The sequence below is a fragment of the Drosophila tropicalis genome, unplaced genomic scaffold (genome assembly GCF_018151085.1).
Source record: "Drosophila tropicalis isolate 14030-0801.00 unplaced genomic scaffold, ASM1815108v1 contig_979, whole genome shotgun sequence".
Lineage (NCBI taxonomy): Eukaryota > Metazoa > Arthropoda > Insecta > Diptera > Drosophilidae > Drosophila > Drosophila tropicalis.
Window position 1 is genome coordinate 2,322,337 of NW_027173482.1, and position 21,146 is coordinate 2,343,482.

The window sequence follows — 21,146 nt, forward strand, 5'->3', positions numbered from 1 at the left end:
CTGCTTTCGTTAAGACAGGTGGCAAACTATGAGCACCAACGAATCTGACGTCATTCATAAGGAGGATAGATTTCATTATGCACTTATATCCAACCCATGATATAAGGCAACAAAACATATTGTTCAGTACGATCTAGAAGCAGCTCACTGGAGAGGCACAACGGCTATCACAAATTGGACAAACCAACACCTGGCCGGAACTAAGGTCACTCCTCATCAATGAATTGAAGACGCAGACCCCCTGTGAGGAACTTCTTCGACGCCTCTACAACACCAGCTATACAGGAAGCCTTCGTAAGTTTGTAACAGAATTAATGCGTGTTTTTTTACGCTTTTGGTTTTTCATGTTGGCAACACTGACATACCGCATGATGTTCATGACAGCTGTGAAAGTGAAAAATGCTCAGTTTAGTTTGCCATTTCATCATGGAAAGACTTACGCCCGAACAACGTTTACAAATCATTGAAATTTATTATCAAAATTCGTGTTCTGTGAAAAATTTGTTTCGCAAATTACGTCCATATTATGGTCGACACAACCGACCAACCGAGCAGGCCATAAAGCAATTGTGGACAAATTTCGCACACATTTTACTTTATTGGACATTCAACCATCGATGGATTATTTTTTGTGGGGATATGTAAAGTCATTGGTTTACCAGGACAAACCAGCGTCAATTGGTGCATTGGAAGACAATATCAGTCGTGTTATTGGCGAAATTCCCTTAGACATGCTGGAAAAAGTGGTGCAAAATTGGACCTTCCGTGTTGATCACTTGAAACGCAGTCGCGGCCAACATTTACATGAAGTCATTTTTAAAAAGTAATTGGCAGAGATTGTTTTATCATCTCAAATAAAAATTTAACAATAATATTCAAATTTTGTGTGTTTCATTTCAATTTTAAAAACCAAACGCTTAAAAAAACACCCGTTAGAAGATTAGTCCTGATTAGTTATACAAATGCTTTAAATAACACTATAAAAGATGAAATAAACAAAAAATTACCCGATAGATTATTTATGACGTTAGCTAGATACGATATAACCACAGTCAGCAAGTTGAAGCAAGTAGCTCAAAGAGAAGGGTTATACGAGAATAGTATAACAGAAATCAGAAAATCAAATCAAAGCCAAAATCAAAATCAAAAAGGTTGAAAACCCTTTGTACCCAATAGTACAACTCCGTCTCAACAAAAACAATCCAATACAACACAAAACCAAAAACTTCCAAGAATTTCAACAAAAATTTAATATTGACAGGGCTCAAAATCCAAACTAAAAAGAGTCTTATACGAATTCAGTGACATTCAGTACCGCGAAGGTGAAAATTTGACTTTCACGAGTACAATAAAGCACTCTATTCATACAAAACATGAGGACCCAATCTATAAACGTCCATACAAATATCCCCAAACATTTGATAAAGAAATCAACAAACAAATAAATGAAATGATTGAACAGGGTATCATTCGAAAATCGAATTCCCCCTACTGTTCACCCATTTGGATCGTTCCAAAAAAAAGAGATGCTTCCAACAAACAAAAATTCAGATTAGTCATTGACTATCGAAATCTAAATGAAGTCACAATAGATGACAAATTCCCGATTCCAGTCATGGACGAAATTCTCGACAAACTGGGAAAATGCCAATACTTCACCACTATTGATTTAGCTAAGTTATTTCATCAAATTCAAATGGATCCTGAATCTATTGCAAAAACAGCTTTCTCAATTAAACATGGCCATTACGAATACACACGTATGCCATTTGGTCTTAAAAATGCCACGGCAACATTCCAAATGCATGAATCATCTTTTGGAAGACCTTATTTATAAGCATTGCCTTGTTTCTTATGGTAGTAGAACACTTAACGAACACGAACTTAATTATTCAGCCATAAAAAAGGAATTACTATCTATTGTATGGGCAACCAAATATTTTAGTCCATACCTTTTCGGTAGAAAGTTATAGATTCTAAGCGACCATAAGCGTTTAGTATGTCTCAACAATATAAAAGAACCAAATATGAAACTTCAAAGATGGAAAATAAAACTAAACGAGTTTGATTACAAAATTAAATATTTACCTGGCAAAGAAAATCACGTAGCAGATGCCCTTTCCAGAATTAAAATAGATGAAAACTTTTTAGGCTCAACAGAAAGCACAGCAGTTACAATACATAGTGCTTATGAGGATAATGAAAATTACATTTCAATAGTAGAAAAACCCATTAATTATTTCAACAGGCAAATAGAATTCATTAGAGGTTCAGAAGACAAAGCATAAACAATAATTCAGCAATAACACCCAAAGAAATGACCAATGCTTACGCAAGGGATATAATCAAAAGATATCTTTGCAGTAAGAACACTGTACTATATTTTCATAAAGAACAAGATTTTTTCATATTCCAACAAGCTTTTATTGAAATAATACAATTGAACGCAAATACAAAACCCTCGAAATCTAGAATTAAATTATAGGAACTTCAAACGTTTGCACAATTTAAAGAAATAAATCTAAAACAACATAAAGAATTATTACATTCAGGAATCGAAAAAACGATTTATTTGTTTAAAAAAATATTATTTTCCAGATTTTCAAAACTTTATTCAAAACATTATTTATGAATGCTCAGTATGCAATATCGCAAAGACAGAAAATAGAAATACAAAACTAACTTTTGAAATAACACCAGAAACTTTTAATATCAGAGAAAAATACGTCATAGACTTATACATGATCGACAATTTAAAATTCCTTTCATGCATTGACATTTACTCCAAAATTGCAACACTAGTAGCAGTAAAGTCTAGAGATTGGTTAGAAGCCAAGAGAGCAAATATGAAAGTATTCACTGAAATGGGCAAATCAATAGAAATAAATCAGACAAAGATTAAGCATTTCTGTGTATAGCACTAAAAAATTCCATAAAACAGTAAATGAAAAACTTAGAATTATTAATAGTGAAAATGACATCGAAGATAAATTAATCAAAATTGAAAAAATTCTCTACGTATGTATTTAACCATAAGACGAGACATAAAACAACTAACCGAACACCAGCGGACATTTTTATCTATTCAGGACCTCCGACTATAATACCCAAACGAATAAAATACATCAAATAAACAATTTAAATAAAGATAGACACCACTTCGAAATCGATACTAGATTTAAACAAGGAGCATTAGTAAAGTCAAAAACGACAAATCCATTCAAAAAGACAGGAGAAATAAATCAGTTAGACGAAAAGCATTTTGAAGAAAGAAATAGATGACAAAAAGTCACACACTACAAATCGAAATGCAAGAAGAAAAAGAAAGTTAATAAAAGCAAATACGACAATTGATTAATTTTAGGTCAACAACTCCAGATGTTTTTTTTTGTGCATTATGCATTATGCATTTAAAATTAAAATCAACATGCAGCCAATTCATTGAATAAACCCAGTAAAAGCACCGAACGGTTACTTAATATTTAAAACAGGAACCATGGATCTACCAACAAACTTTGAATATCATTATTTAGAAGTGTATTTAACGCTAATAGACATTACATATAACAATTTAATGCAACAAGCACAAGAATTCAAAAACATAATCCATATTCAATACTTAACAGAAAAACTAAGTAGGGAAATTAATGGAATACAAATTGTAGAACGTAACGAACGAGGACTAATTAACGGAATTGGTTCAATATGCAAATATCTTTTTTGGTACTCTTCATCAGGACGATAAAGACGAATTAGAAGAAAAAATAAATAATCTTGAAAGCAATAGCGTACAAGCAAAATAACTAAATTACGTAATAGACACTGTTAATAAAGGTTTAGAAGTAATAAACAACCTCAGGGAAGAAAAAGAAAAATCAGTAAGATTAGAAGTTCTAATCTTTAATTTTGAGCATTTCACAGAATACATTTGAAGACATAGAAATGGGCATGCAGCTCACTAGACTAGGAATTTTCAACCCAAAACTTCTAAAACATAATCACTTAAGTCATGTTGATTCGGAAAAACTACTGAATACAAAAACTTCCACCTGGCTTAAACCAAATTCAAACGAGATATTTATCATTTCAAACATTCCTCAAGAAATAATAAAAACCCCTATCTTTGAGATACTTCCTTATCCAGATGAAAATAAAAATATTTTAACAGAGAATTCATACGAATACTATTTTGACAACAACAATTTGTTTACTAAAAATACAAAACAAATAGAAACTAATGAATGTATAATAGGCATTTTAAATCAAATTCCAACCACTTGTAAATACACTAAAACATATAAAAATTTTCAAACTAATTACATTAAACCAAACATAATTGTAACATGGAACTTACCGAAAACTAAACTTAATCAAAATTGCGTAAAGAACGACTTAATAATAGAAGGCAATAACATAATTAATATCTCGGATTCAGCCGTATCGGACCACTATATCATACAGCTCGCAAACAAACCCCAAAGTCACGAATAGTGACTTTTCTCCATAACTTCGTTATTTTCTGTGCTATTATTGTGAAACTTAATATTATTATGCCTATAAACTACTGTGCCAAATTTGATCAAGATCGGATGACTATATCATATAGCTTCCATAGGAACGATCGGTCGCAAACAGTGACTTTTGTAAATACCTTCGTTACTTTTAACGCGATTGCCTTTAAATTAAACATTTGTTAGTTTAATATATATGTATGTTAATGACTGTGACAAATTTGATCAAAATCGGGCGACTATATCATATAGCTCCCATAGGAACGATCGGTCGAAAACAGTGACTTTTGTAAATAACTTCGTTACTTTTAACGCGATTGCTTTCAAATTAAACATTTTTTAATTTAATATATATGTTAATGACTGTGTCGAATTTGATAAAGATCGGGTGACTATATCATATAGCTCCCATAGGAACGATCGCTGGAAAACAGTGACTTTGATCAATATCTTCGTTATTTCCTATGATTGTGGGCCATTCTTTCGCAAACATAAGCCTTTTTAGATAAGACGTTCTTCCACATTGATGGCTAATAGGTAAGAAAAGAGTTACCAAAAAAGTTGCAATGGTATACAAACTTTGACGCGGTCGAAGTTAGCCCCGGCCCTCTGGTTTTTTAATTATTTTTGCAAATTTTTTTTGTTCCTTATTTTTGTTGTTATTTTTAGATGTTTCTACAACTTCGAATGGTCCTAGATAGGCTGAGTCAAGCTTATGACCAGCTTCGTTTTTAAAGAAAACTTTATCTCCTATTTCTATTTTTAAATCTGCTGACTTATTGTCATAAAAATTTGTCTGGTTTCCTTACGTTTTTCTTACATTATTCTTGCTCTACTGTATGCTAGTTCTAATCTAAACTTTACTTTTTTAGCATAATCATCTACGGTATATAATGGTTCTATTCTATTTATGCTATTAAAATGGATTGGTAAATTATTTTGTTTACCAAATACAAGTTCGTAGGGACAGTATTTGTGTGTTACTGATGGAGTTGTGTTGAAACAATACACAAAATATTGTAACCATATGTCCCAATCAGTTTTATCTACTGATATATATGATCGAATGTACTCATTGAATGTCCTATGACTTCTTTCAACGGTACCCAAGGTCTGGTGGTGGTGTGCATAGTGTTGTCTATTTTTAAAAATTTGCACAAGCCATTTATTATTGAATTTTTGTATTCTGTTCCCATGTCCGTAATGAACGTCTTTATTGGACCGTACTTCAGAATGAAGGATTCAAAAGTAGCTTTCGCGATTGTTGTAGCGCTTTTATTGGGAACTGGTATTGCTACTAAGTATTTCGTCAAGTCACATATTAGAGTGACTGCATATTCGTTACCATTTTCGGATTTTGGTAATGGACCAATGGTGTCTACTATTACCCTATCAAAAGCATGTATGAGGGTTTCTGTAATAACTAAGGGTGTTTTTATGTGTTTTGTCGTTTTTGACTTCAGGCATTTTTCACATTTATTAATGTAGTCTTTTAAATGACGTGTCATGTTTTTCCAATAATAATATCTTTTTACTTTGTCCAAAGTTTTTGTGATGCCTGTATGGCCACCCTGTATCGGATCATCATGGTAAGTAGACAATATTGCTTCTTTATCTTTATCTTTTTCTATAATGGTCCCCGGTTGCAGTAGCGCTACTCTTAATGTTTTTAATATTTTATTGCCCATTTCTTTAAAAGATTCTATTGAAAATGTTTCAAAGATCTTTTCACTCGGTGCCAATTTGAGTTGTTTGATTTCGAGTATACCGGATTGTTTTTCAAGCCTTTGAAAAAACTGACCTAAGTCTAGATTTCCATTGGTATACAGATCTCCAATCTCAATTCTTGCTATAACTTTCTTTCCATGTTTGAGGAAACATAAATCGTGTGTTATGCAAAAGGTCACTACTTTTCGTACTTCATCATTGTAGAGTACTTCATGTATTTTGGGCTTAGAAGCGTCATTAGGTACCTGCCTAATTGTATTTACATTTTTATTATCTGGCCAGAGATTATTTTGTCTACTTTACTGTCTGGTAGTGACTTTCAGGACATTAGCTTTTGTGTTTTTTAGATCCTGTATTGTAATGCGGGATAATGCATCCGCAACAAAAGTATCTTTTCCCTTCAGATATTCTACTGTAAATTCATATTCCTCTAGATCAAGTCTCATTCTTGTTAATTTTATTTATTTATTTATTTTATTTACGTCAACTAACACAGCAGTCGACGAAAAAGCTTAAGCTAAAGACAGATAGTAATTAAATGAAGAAGGTAGCTTAGCTTTATACAGAACTAAAGGTGTTTTATTTGCCAGCTATGCCCCGATTCACAGCCAATGTGGTCAGGAATGAGTTGCAGCCAATCCAAGTCCATTGGTTTCGCTGTAGATGATTAAAAAGTAGAAAGCAGGGTGGTAGAATGTTACAGTATTCCCGTTATTACCTGCATGATAAAAAATTTATAGTGTACACTGATTGTAATTCGCTAAACAAAAATTTGCTTTTGATGTGGAGTACAGAAAGGAGTAACTGTTGGTTAATAGCAGAACAACAGCCTGATCAGGACATAGGCGATGTTGTACCACAATTAAGAAGTGGGGAGATGCAAGAAGACATAGCAAACACATATGAGTTGACGAGTAGATTACTACATACAAAAATTCAAAGGAATGGCATGACTCGCTGTTTGCAAGTTATAGACATTAGGCAAAATCCATAAGATAAAGTTTAAGGGCAATATTGGTTTCAGAATATGTCAGTAACTGTGGAGGGAACCACACGGCCAACTACAGAGGATGTCCTGTCTTCAAGGATCTTAAATCTCACCTAAACGGGCGCAAAACCCCAGCTGGACCAAAAATCACCGTCAACGCCTCTTAAACTACACCGGAGGTATTCTTTGCCAAGGCTGTTAGATCATCTAACATGCCTGCTACATACAGTCCTAGTGTATCCTTCGCTAGTGTGCTCCGAACTGGACAGACGGAGCCCGCAAAAGAGACCCCGTCACTCCACCATCTACCATCTATAATGGCAGCCTAGCGCACGAGAACTTGGCCAGCAAACTCCAAGTGGTTTAGAGGCCCTATTGATCTCACTGAATCAAAACATGACCACTTTTATGACGTTCATGCAAAACTGTATGCACGAACTGATGCGGAATCAAAACCTGCTTATCCAGAAGCTTATCGAGAATAAATAATGGCTTCCCTACGTCTATGTCTTTGGAATGCTAACGGCATCTCCAAGCACAAAAATGAATTGCAACTATTCCTAGACTCAAGTAAAATCGAAGTTCTGCTGTTTTCGGAAACACATTTAACATCAAAAAATAATTTTCAAATACCAAAATATAACACACTCGGAGATCGCTTCATTGCAGCAGGGGAGTATAACGCCAAACATACGCACTGGGGATCTCGCCTGGTAAATCCTAAAGGCAAGCAGTTGTACAACACAATATTCAACCCTCTCAATAAGATGGATTGCGTCTCACCGGGTAGGCCTACTTATTGGCCCACAGATCCACAGAAAGTACCTGACTTGATTGATTTCGCAGTAACCAAGAGGATTCCACGTAATCGGATCACTGTGGATACACTGCTAGATTTAACTTCCGATCACTCTCCAGTGCTATTCACACTATTAACAAGACCTCAAGTACTTGATCGCCCATATAGGCTTACAAACAACAAAACAAATTGGCTTAAATTTAAAATGTACATGAGTGCCCATATTGACTGTTCGCCGAAACTGGATGCTGCAGAGGACATTGATATGTGCGGCTCTGCACTTGAGTTTATGATGGCAGCTGCAGCAAGAGTATCTACTCCACCTGCCCCTTCTTACACTAAACCTGTTGACAGGCCTACGAACCGGCGGATAGAACAATTAGTAACGGAAAAACGACGTCTAAGAAGAGAATGGCAGATTGCTCGCTCACCAGCAGCAAAACTTCGCCTAAGGCATGCTAATCGCAACCTCTCCAAGGCGTTAAGACAAGAGGAAAGCTGGGCTCAAAGAAAATACATAGAAAAGCTCAGCCCAACCAGCACCAAACATCCTCTGTGGAAAGCCCACCCAACTTTAAGCGCTCCTACAGAGACAATTTCACCGATAAGGAGTCCAACCGGTGGATGGGCCCGCAGTGACGAGGGCATCCGTATTTGCCACACATCTTAAAATGGTTTTCCAGCCAAATCCAACATCAAACTCATCTGTACTTCCCCCTTCGAGCACACTAACGGATAGTGAGTACTGGGAACTCCAATCGGATGAGGTCACTGCAGTTATTAAAAACCACATAAAGCCAAAAAAAGCCTTATCACACCGAAAATGATCCTGGAACTCCCTATCATTGCCATACAATACATCTGCAAACTGTTCAACGCTATAATAAGAATTGGCTACTTCCCAAGAACATGGAAAAGGTCCACTATCATCATGATTCCTAAATTGGGAAAGGACAAAACCCAGCCATCATCCTATAGGCCAATTAGTTTGCTGCCTTGTCTTTCGAAGCTTTTTGAAAAGGTCCTGCAGATCCGACTAAACTCATTTCTGGCATCGGAGAAAACAATCCCTTCACACCAGTTCGGCTTCCGCGAAAAAACATGGTACAATTGAACAAGTCAATCGCATAACATCCGAAGTACAAACAGCATTCGAACTAAAAGAATACTGTGCGGCTGTCTTTCTCGACGTTGTCCAGGCTTTCGATAGAGTTTGGCTGGAGGGTCTGATGTTCAAAATCCGGCAAAAACTGCCACAGTACACCCACAAACTCATGGAATCTTATCTTTACAATAGGCAATTCGCTGTAAAATGTAATGGCTCCGTCTCGACTGATTTTGAAATCAAAGCTGGTGTACGAGGCAGCGTACTCGGCCCATTGCTCTACCTACTGTACACTACAGACTTACCAACGAGTTTAGGACTTACAACGTCCACTTTTGCCGATGACACGGCAATCGTCAGCAGATCCAAATGCCCAATACAAGCCTCTGCAAAATTAGAGGAACACCTCAAGGTGGTAGAAGAATGGCTAGCAACCTGGCGTATCCGGGTCAACGAGCAGAAATGCAAACATGTTACATTTACGCTTAACAGAAGAAACTGTCCAGCTCTAATGCTAAACAACGTACCAATTCCTCAAGCCGTGGATGTCACTTACCTTGGCATCCACCTAGACAGAAGACTAACTTGGCGCAAGCACATCGAAGCAAAAAATTCGAAGGAAATGCAAGTACGAGCAATGTCGATATTACACAAAGAGCGCAGTCGAAAATTTTAAGATCAATCACGGGAACGATACGGAACGACAACATTCGAAATGATCTAAATATACCTAGCGTAAAATCTGAAATAGGTAGTCAACAACTAAAGTATTCTGCGAATCTGGATGCACACCCAAATGTTCTTGCCACTTCCCTTACGCGAACTTACAATAGAACTCATCTTAAAAGAAACGACAGACCAATAATACGTGATTAGGGCTGCCTGCAGTATCTCCAGGATTTAGCTTAAGTAATAGATTAAAAAAATTAATCAAACTTGTTGTAAGGCTCTAATTTAAGAGAAGATTCAACAAATAGTATATATTAAACGTTATTAAAAAAAAAAAAAAAAATTTGCAGAGAGTTGTACGACCTTTAAGATATCGAAACCTTCATCAGGTAGGATCCAAATGGAAATGCACCCAATTCCTAGCATAAAATTAAGTTAAGATAATGTGATATAGTCCAGACTGATGTGTTCACTAAATATGTCTTCCTACCATGGTTTAAACCTAGATTCAGAATGCTGCATTAAAGCGATTAAATTAGGTACATCGCTCTTTAGAGTACCTAATCGCTTATTGCAGATCAGGGCAGGAGTTTTGGCAGTAGCAGTTTTTATGAATGCTGCCCCAACAATAAATTGAGTTACATTTGATAGCCACGAGCGCAAGCCGTGCAAATGGGCATGTAGAGCGTGTAATAAGCACAATGAAACATGTGCTCACAGCATTAGAGACAAGTAAGCGATCATGGCAGGAGGAACTGCCATGAAGATGTGTAATTAGCTATGAATTGTACTAGTAATCGAGTGACACAGTTTAGCCACTTAGAACTGCTAATAGGTAAAGAAGCTAGCAGTTACTGAAAATGAAGATAAAATTGATATTAATGAAATACATGAGCTTAAGCCAAAGAAAATATTGATAAAAGTAGCATGTATGACAAATGCAAGGCTAGACAAGAACAAGGCACTAGTTGAAAAGCACAAGGTGGGCAATCATGGTCTGTTAAAATGAGAGAAACGGCACCAGACATAACTTGATCCAAAGTTCAAAGGGACATTCGTGGTAATTAAATTGTTGGAAGATGACCGATATCATTTGAAGCATAGCTCGCAAATAACTGTCGACCGTTTCTCGTTGTCTGTAAATAAGTGTCTTTTCACGACATTCTACGAAAAGACTCAGCGAGCAACCGATTTTTCGGTTCTTAAATGAGCTCGCTCGCGCTCCGAGCGAAACCGTTTTTTTCTGTACTGTTTTGTTCTGGTTGTTCCAAGACCGTTTCGTCGTGTTCAATCAAGCAAAAAGTCTTTTGCGTATGTATTGGTATACATTCACACGCATAGGCAAGCAAATCGTTAAGCGTCTGTGCAGACGAATACATTTATTAACTGCGATTGTGAATTGAGTGTGTAAAGTTGTGAAAAATTTGTTGTGCAAAATGGGAAGAGAGTTGAATAAAAAAGTGCACCAATTCTTTAAATTTAATTTGGAAGAGAAAAAGTCAATTTGTAATGTTTGCGGTATTAAATTGTCCGGCAATCACTCAACAAACTTACGACGGCATTTAACAACGAAACATATGGACATTTTCAACGAGTGGAACTATTCTGAAGATTCAAAATCAACCAAAAGTGAAGAGAAACGAAGAATATCCTATCCAACAAGCGAAGAAGCAATTGTTTCTTCTTTGATTAAAATAGTAACCACGGACGGAAAACCATTGATATTTCTAGACAGTGAAGGGTTCAAAGAAATAATGGATCCAATATATAATGCACTTGGCATGAACCCTGTAACGTCTCGAAATATTATGAACTTTGTGTCAGTCAAAGAGCAGCTTGTCAAAGAAAACATAAGGGCTCTCGTGAAGGGAAAGCTTGTGTCGCTGAAAATAGATGTTGCCACCAGAATGGATAAAGCCATTCTAGGAATAAATCTGCAAATGGTCCACGCAAGCCTGACTAAAACCGAGATCATTGTAAAGACTTTAGGCATGATTGAGCTCGGGGAATCTCACACTGGAATATACATAAAGAAGAAAATTCTGGAAATCTTGGATGATTATGGAATATCATTAGATCAAATCTACAGGTAAAAATTTGACTACATACAATTTCGATATATGTGTCACTTTTTAAAGAATTTTCATATTAATGCACACAGCATTACATCGGATAATGGGCGAAACATGATAAAACGCCGTCCAAGTGTTAAATGAAGCGACAGAGGAATCCCTTTTTCAAGACGACAAAGAAAGTGAGAATGTTCTGAATGAACTGGACACTATTGAACTTGCTAATATACACCTTGTGAGATGTGCAGCACACACTCTGCAACTCTGCGTATTCGATGTGAACAAGACAAAGGAGATCGCCGATAAAATAAGTTCCTGTCGCACATTATGCAAATCGCTGCGCACCGAAACATATAGGTAAGTAATAATTAGTTTTTTATATATATGTACATATGTATACATACTATGTATTTATAAAATCTATGCAGACGTATCCTAATTGAAAACAAAAGAAACATACCATCGCTCGACGTTGTTACAAGGTGGAATTCGACCTATTTAATGCTAAAACAATTAGTGGACCTAAAGGATTTCTTGGCCACGCAGTCTTGTATTTGTGTAGATGCCGATTGGGATTGGATGGATACGTACATTGACGCTTTCAGTGACACATACCAGGCAACCCTAAAGCTACAAGACAAAAATTTAGTTTACAGTGAATTCTTCGTAGTATGGATGGAACTAAAATTGAAATGCGAGAATAGCCACAATTTGATTAAAAAAAAACTATCGGCACAGATCAAAATAAGGGAAAGTAAATTATTAGAAAATGAAGCTTTGTTGGCAGCCATTTACTTGGATCCTCCATGTTGACGAGCTATCAGAAATCGTTAGCAAAGGTTAATTTAAAAAAAATAGCTTTTCGCATATTTGAGTTGAAACAAGTAAGCTGTATGTCGTAGAATGTTTGAAATTGGGGTCCTGTTTTGTTTATGGTGTAATTTTGAGAAACTATGTTTATAATTAAAACTGTCTTCGTCAAAAACTAATACTTGTACTAAACTAAAATCCAAAAAACATTTCATACTTATCATTAATTTATTATTTAAGGCACAAACACAAAATGTTCCAGAGCTCGAAAGTCCGGGAAGTTCGAAAGTGCGGGAAGAGATGTTTGAATCCTCATTTTCATCAATTTTATCGACAGCATCCTCATCTGAAGAGAAGTCGCTATTCTCGGCATTTTTGGACGATTTTCAGGCAGTGTCAGAAAACAAAAAAGACCCTGTTTCTGCAAAACTTGTCAAAATTTATGCTGACATCGAAAATTTGACGTTACATATGGTCGATTGCCATTAAATTCAAATATATTGGAATTTTTTAACGACTTGCAGCTTAAGTTTCCTCATCTAAGTGCACTAGCGCAGGTTGTGTTGGCTACACCTGCAACGCAAGTTTCGGTGGAACGGGCATTCTCAGCCCTACACTTTATATTAAGTGAACGAAGAAGTTCGATTAGCGCAGAAAATCTGAACGCCTTACTTGTCATTAAGCTGAATACATAATGTATGAAAAATATTACTAAAAATATAAGTATGAATAGTTTAAACTCTTTTGTTAACTAACTATAGCTCTAAATGGAATATGAAATCAAAATGAAATAAAATATGGTTTTCTAAAAAAAATATGAAAAAAAGACCAAAAAATTTTAAAATAAATTTAAGTTAAAAATTTAAATTGAAAAAATCAAAAAATTATGTTTATTTTTCACAACAACAAAAATAAATGTGAAGACCGTTTGCGTTGAGTTTTTCGGTCAATCGGTCTTTTGTTGACTCATATCGTGTGAGCGTTTCTCGTTTCGCTCTTTATGCACTGCTCATTGAAAGACCGATATACGAAGCGTTCAACGAAAAGAGCTCAACAGAAAATATAAATCAAGACAGCAAGAGTCTCTTGTTCATAGCGAGAGCGAGAGAGTATGAACTTTTTCGGTTGTGTTCGCAAAGAGAACGCAAGAAGAAAAACGGTCGACAGTTATTTGCGAGCTATGATTTGAAGTCGTTAAAGTAATAGGAAAGTATCACCATGAGAGTTTGCCAGAAATGCCAAATGAATGTGCTGCATCTGAAATGATTGAAGAGGATGAAAACGGTGAAAAAGACGTAGATCATTGGTCGATCTTTACCACCTAGGGTGGAAGGAACATCATACATGGATCCTAGTAGCAATTGTGGTGCCTAGCGTAGCAAACTGACGGCAAGAGACCGACAATATATAATGATAAAAGAGAGAGCGAAATAGTCGGCTGCTATGTAACAAAGTGTTGATATCCTGTCACATTGTCATTTAATAATGTTGAGATAAAGATACTAACATGTGAAATAAAATGTTGCCTATGATAAAAAAAAAAATATATTAGTTAAAATTAAGAAAGAAATAATATTAAATTTAAGTCTGAATAAGAAGATTGATGTAATAAATGACAATTTGAATGGCGAAAGGTTAAAAAGATACAACACTTAGATAATATCAGTCCATTCACGGTCTGAGATACACCCTCGTGTATTGTAAGGGTCACAAAGGCCGTGTCAGATAGTGTTAATTAAGTGACTAATAAGTCCAAGCCTACTGGTTAGTTTGTAACTATCCTTTCGTGTCCTTCTGAATATTCTCGATATCCCTTAGGACTAGGTTCTGCACAACAAAATTTATTTTGTGCATCGGTGAAATTCGAACTCGTGTTAATTGTAAATTGATTTTTATGCTTGTGTTTATTATATTTTCGTTGCGCTTGGCTAGGTACCATTATTTTTTCGGGGGAAGTCTCGATCTTTGGCAGCGGTGAGTGTATATCGCGGGTCCCTCGTTGCTCGCGCCTGGTCTCTCCCTTGCTTCTAGTTCTCCTGTTGTTTGTTGCACCAGGATCTTGATTGCGACGCTCAACCTTGTTTAATCCCTCTTTAGCTTCTACTAGGGCACCTCCTGAACGGATAAATCCTGAGCACCTAGGGGCTTTATTTACACCTTAGCATGTTTGTTGCTTCTTTGAGATGGTCTTTGGGTGCTCACTGAACACCAGGATAGATACCGTGGTAGTTGCTTCGCAGCAGGGTTTTCCTCAGCGATTGGTGGTCTTTAGGATAAAAAGAACAAAGGAATTTCGGCAGTAGGATATAACCTCGTGCCTTCCAATAGCTTATGGATTGGCCTGGAGCCGCTTGGTCTCTCTCTGTGCCTTCCTATAGGTCGCCCAGCTTCTCCCGCTTTCTTTCCCTCTGTCGACGCTGCCATCGTCCGTCGCTCCCCCTGATCCACTCGCACCAGCTTTGATTTGTTGTTGCCCTCTCACAGATACTTGAACTTATTCTTCATACATAATTGGTTTACTTATTCTATGTTTAACTAACCTATTGTCTAAATTAGTTAACATAATGATTTGTTTAATTAATTATTAACATACATAGTTGTATCTTAATACAACACATACAATCTATTTCCAACATTTAGAGGGCTTGCCCAATGCCTAACACTCCCTCTTCGACTTGTATATTCCTTACCTTGCCTTGCATGCACTTATTCCCCCCCACTACTCCCCAAATGACAAGCATAGCCCTCACTTCATTTCGTACAGGGAACCCTTCACCCCCGCACCCGTCTCCTGGGCTTGCTTAACCATCAATTTCGCTCTCTGTGGCATCTCGGTTAAGCCGCTCACGACTGACATTCGTTCGGTTTGCCTACGTTAAACGAGCAGAGAGCACCTGCATTAGCCTGCACAGTGTACATGGAGTAAGGATGTATTGCCTCACGCTCATCGCTCTGTGGGTAATGGATACGCTAAACAAATGCATACGCTTCTCTTACAGTTTTTCCCACTCATGTTCTCGCACTCTGGGCATAGCCCAATTATGCACTTGTGATCTATGCGAAGGCCAATGCCCTTTTGGTTGGGAATATGCACTTAATCTCCGTCTCCCTCGCGCTTTTACTCGGCAGCAGCTGATTTCTTGCTCTCCGCCTCCCACGCATTTTCCCGCTTGGACGAAATCGATGGTTTGTTGCGTGTGGTTCGGTCGGCCATAACTAAGTTTGACCGTAAATCGTAAGGTTTGATCGTAGCTCCAACGTTGCTACCGATGGTTTGTGTCTCCGCTTAGGTTCTAAGCTTGACTTTAATGTTTCATGCCTCTTGCGTATCCTATACTCTTACTTTCTACATTGTTTTTGGTTTGTTGTGTGGAACATCAATCGACATGTTCCTCACAAGTTCCAATTGATTAACACGGAAGGTGTAGCCCTAGCATGGAAGGTTGAGTTTGCAGGATGATTAGCATCCTTGCCTAAACAACATTTCTGGAAACAAATGTTGAAAACCGGCAACAGGTGAGGTCCTAAATAAGGAGGTGCACTAAACAGTCTCAAATATAAGTGAAAATAAAATGTGGCAGTAAAACCTAAAGTTTAAAATAAATGATAATTCAGAAATAACAAAACGATTCAGCTGAACGAAGGCATTATAGAGGACTTACCGATATATATGTATATTATGTATGGAATTAAAAACTACCTAATATTTAAATTTTGTAATATGCTTCAACATCTTAACGGCTAATTATTTAATGCTTTAAAGCTTTTTCTTCAAGTTTGTCAGCTTTGGTCGTGCCTATCGCATTACTGTGTCTCTCCGTTCGTACGTCCATCCCTGTGCTACTGATTTCAGACTTGTTCAACGTGAGCATTGCTCTGCCATAATAGCGTAGACAATTCGTGCAGCCATTCCATCCCTATTGGAAAATAACCGACATTTTAAATCGCATACTGTTTTTAGCTACGTGTAGAATAAAAAAGTAACAAAAGGGTTACTTGCGTTTCAAATTTATTCCGCTTTGCATTGATTGACCGTAAAAAAATCGTCAGAAATAAAAACTTGAATAATTTTAATTATTTTTCGAAGCTCCAGAATTATTGAACTTTAATTAATATATCGTTATTTCGTGTTAGCAATTGACTTGTGGTGGTAAAGTGGGACAGAAGATGAACACTGTCCACTATGTAATTATACCATACACCCATAGGGTGAAATGGTATATTAAAGTCGCCAAAATGTATCTAACAGCCAGAAGGAAGCTTCTCCGACCCTATAAAGTATATATATTCTTGATCAGGATCAACAGCCGAGTCGATCTAGCCATGTCCGTCTGTCCGTCCGTCCGTCCGTCCGTCTGTATGAACACGCAGATCTCGGAGACTATAAGAGCTAGAGCCACCAAATTTGGTATGTATACTCGTGTAGTATGCACATGTTCAGCATTAATTGGAATTTCGGCCACGCCCCCTTACGCCGCCAGGAATCACATAAAACTGTTTTTCTTAAAAAGTATGACAGCTAGAGACATCAAATTTAGTTTGTATACCCGATTAGTTAGTGCGCAGAAATTAACTGTTCAAACTTTTTGCCACGGCCACTTACGCCCCCAGGAATCACACAAAACTGTTTTTCTTAAAAAGTATAATAGCTAGAGACATCAAATTTGGTTTATATGCTCGGTTAGTTAGCGCGCAGAAACTAATTGTTTAAACTTTTTGCCACGCCCCCTTTCCGCCCCCGGAATTTACATAAAAGTGATTTCCTTAAAAACTATTATAGCTACCGACATCAAATTTAGTATGTAGACTAGCTTAATAGACGCGCAGATATTGGCTATTTAAACATTTTGCCACGCCCACTTCCGCCCCCGTAAATTAAACAAAACTGATTTTATCAAAAACTAACAAAGCTAAAGTCACCAAATTTAGTATGTATACTGGCATAGTATGCGCAGAGAATTTAGATATTTTCACATTTTGCCACGCCCACTTCCGCCTCCATAATTTAGAAAAAAACGATTTCCTCCTTTAGTTTTTTGACTATCGCATTTAAATTTGGCAGACTAATTTATCTTATCTATTTCTACCAAACTATCAAATTTTATTGAAATCGGACTAGAAACATGTAAAATATGCGTATGAACGTATTTTACTACGCGGTCCACAAGGCCAGAATTGGACGTTGGCTAGTAGCGGCGCTAGAGTGCTCGTGTGTTTGTAGAGTGAGCGAGATAGCATATAGTATAAGACATGTAAAAACAATTTAATAGACATACATTTGGTCTTCGAAATTTGAAATATTTGTTTCACCAGGTGTATGGTATACCCAAGTCGACGAGTCGACTTTCTTGCTTCATTTACATATAGCAACGGTGTAATGTTCTTATGATAGAGCCCTTAAACAACAAAATTACATGGAAAAAGTTTATTCCTACGAATGGTAGTTAGGTTGCGTTCATTTATTCGTTATTACGAAAAGTCACTATTCGTGACTTTGCCGTTTGTATGGGAGCTATATGATATAATGGTCCGATCCGGATGAATCCTAGATATACAAACTGTGCAGTATATACAAGCCTACATACATCAGTTCTGTAGCTCTAACGGTATGAGTTCGCGTCGATGCAGACGGACGGACGGACATGGCTATTTCAACTCGTCCTATCATGCTGATCAAGAATATATATACTTTATATTGAGGGAGATGCCTCCTTCTATCCGTTGCACACTTCTGACCAAAATTACTATACAATTTTTGCAAGGGTAAACAAATCATATGTCAATCATAAGCTTCGACTTTGAAAAAGCCTATGATAAAATAGGAGTCTACACAATGGCCGAAAAGTTCTGAACTGTTTAAAAAACGTTTTAACATACAGGAAAATAAAAGTGAAGGTGACCAATTAAACTTCAGAAAATAAAGCATACATAATGGAATGCCTCAAGGATCTCCCTTATCAGTCATCCTTTTCTTAAACGCATACAATATACTTTGCCAAAAGGTATCCATCCGGAAGGAATTCACTTTTTTCTCATATGCAGACGACTTTACAATCGTAAAATTGGGAAAAACCTCAGCGACCCCCAATATTATAAAATGAGGCAAGTACTCTGTGGCAAAGCTTTCAGTACCGAAATGCAACCACCTTCACGTATCCCTGAAAAGAAGAAAATGCAACATCCACACTGGATCACATAACTTCCCTCTCAGCCAGTCCAACACGCTCAAAATTCTTGAACTGGCGATAACAAAGATCTATAGGTGGAAAAAGCATATTGAAAACCCCACTTCGCAGTTGGACGTAAGGCTCAACATTATCAAATGGTTATCAAACCAAAGGTACAATTGTGACACCAAATCCCTAATTCTCACGATGCTCTCACGATGTCAAAGATAGATTATAGATAGATTATTGCCTGGAAACAGCCCTACATCAATCCTAAACAAACTCAAAACATGTTACCACGCTGCACTAAGATTCACTTCAGGATCGTTTCGAACTACACCCATTAACAATCTACTGTTCAAAGCAGAATTGATGCCAATCGAAAGAAGAACTCAATTTATGACAGCAAAAACATTCACTTTAATAGCAAGAGCGTCAAATTCACCCATTTGTAATTCTAAATTAACCTTCTCCCTGGAATCCCTATTCATCAAGAAAGTAAATACTCTTGAAATATCGATAGGAGATCTAATACTTATAAGGACTGAATCAGGACATAACATAGATAGTAGATACAAAGGGCCCCATAAGAGAGTTAGTATAGATAGAAAAAATAATAACTGCGAAATAGATAAAAATTATAACATAACTAAGTTTGACCGTAATTCGCAAGGTTTGATCGTAGCTCCAACGTTGCTACCTGCGTATCCTGTACTCTTACTTTCTACATTGTTTTTGGTTTGTTGTGTGGAACATCAATCGATATGTTCCCCACAAGTTCCAATTGATTAACATGGGGGCTGGCATTTTTCTTTGATCGGCTATAAATTGACCATTGGAATGTAGCATAGAACGTTGAGTTTGCAGGATGATTAGTCTTGCCTAACAACTGTCTGGGAACAAATGTTGAAAACCGAACAGGTAGGTCCTAATAAGGAGGTGCACTAAACGTCTCAAATATAAGTGAAAATAAAATGTGGCAGTAAAACCTAAAGTTTAAAATAAATGATAATTCAGAAATAACAAAACGATTTAGCTGAACGAAGGCATTATAGAGGACTTACCGATATATATGTATATTATGTATGGAATTAAAAACTACCTAATATTTAAATTTTGTAATATGCTTCAACATCTTAACGGCTAATTATTTAATGCTTTAAAGCTTTTTCTTCAAGTTTGTCAGCTTTGGTCGTGCGTATCGCATTACTGTGTCTCTCCGTTCGTACGTCCATCCCTGTTCTACTGATTTCAGACTTGTTCAACGTGAGCATTGCTCTGCCATAATAGCGTAGACAATACGTGCAGCCATTCCATCCCTATTGGAAAATAACCGACATTTTAAATCCCTTACTGTTTTTAGCTACGTGTAGAATAAAAAAGTAACAAAAGGGTTACTTGCGTTTCAAATTTATTCCGCTTTGCATTGATTGACCGTAAAAAAATCGTCAGAAATAAAAACTTGAATAATTTTAATTATTTTTCGAAGCTCCAGAATTATTGAACTTTAATTAATATATCGTTATTTCGTGTTAGCAATTGACTTGTGGTGCTAAAGTGGGACAGAAGATGAACACTGTCCACTATGTAATTTACATATAGCAACGGTGTAATGTTCTTATGATAAAGCCTTTACTGTATGGTGCAATACACCATCAAGGCATATTCAATTTATACATAAGTACACACATGCGTAGTGTAGGCCCTTACTATATTCATGGCGAGACAGCCGTCTAGGTAAGTTGGGCTGCACACGGCCCCTCTGTATATGCTAGGATTGCAATGTAAGCATAACCCTTGCCTATATAAAGGCCCAAGCATATTAATAAAAAATCAATTATAAGCCTGACCATCGGCTAACAAAATGCTCCCGCCTTTTATTATAACTAGTAAAGGCTGTAACCGCAAGTCGCATCAGCGAAGTTGCGTAGGTGAAATTAAACATCGATGAAAAACCTTGAACACAAGATTAACAAGGCCTCCTGTAGAGATATAGGCAGGTGGACTTGTCATGTAGACATGGAAAGGCAATAAGATATCCTACCTAACAAAATTTGCGCGAAATATTCGGGAAATTTTTTTACCAGCATGTATCCAGGTGTTTAGTTAAAGGTGAGGAAATATTCTGCTGAAATATAAAAGAAGCTAACTTTATTTAAATTATTACTCCTTTTTTAAAGAGTTTATGGAATATCGCGTCTGTTTCTGCTGGTCTGTTAATTTTGACCAATGACGTAGTAGACATCAGGCATGTTACGAGAGGCGTATACAAACCAAAGCAAAAGCTTACTGCAATA

At 36.7% G+C, this 21,146-nt stretch overlaps 1 protein-coding gene across 15 annotated transcripts in view; it reads left to right on the plus strand.

Annotated features, from left to right (window-relative positions):
• LOC137586311 (transcriptional regulator ATRX homolog) overlaps positions 1-21,146 on the plus strand; it is a 600,012-nt gene that overhangs the window by 418,139 nt on the left and 160,727 nt on the right. Inside the window, exon 14 of one of the 15 annotated variants that reach the window (XM_068302324.1) lies at positions 6,058-6,100. The exons of the other annotated variants lie outside the window; for them this stretch is intronic. Within the exon in view, the coding sequence (XP_068158425.1) occupies positions 6,058-6,100 (43 nt within the window). The remainder of the gene's footprint in view (positions 1-6,057; positions 6,101-21,146) is intronic. 15 annotated transcript variants of the gene reach the window in all.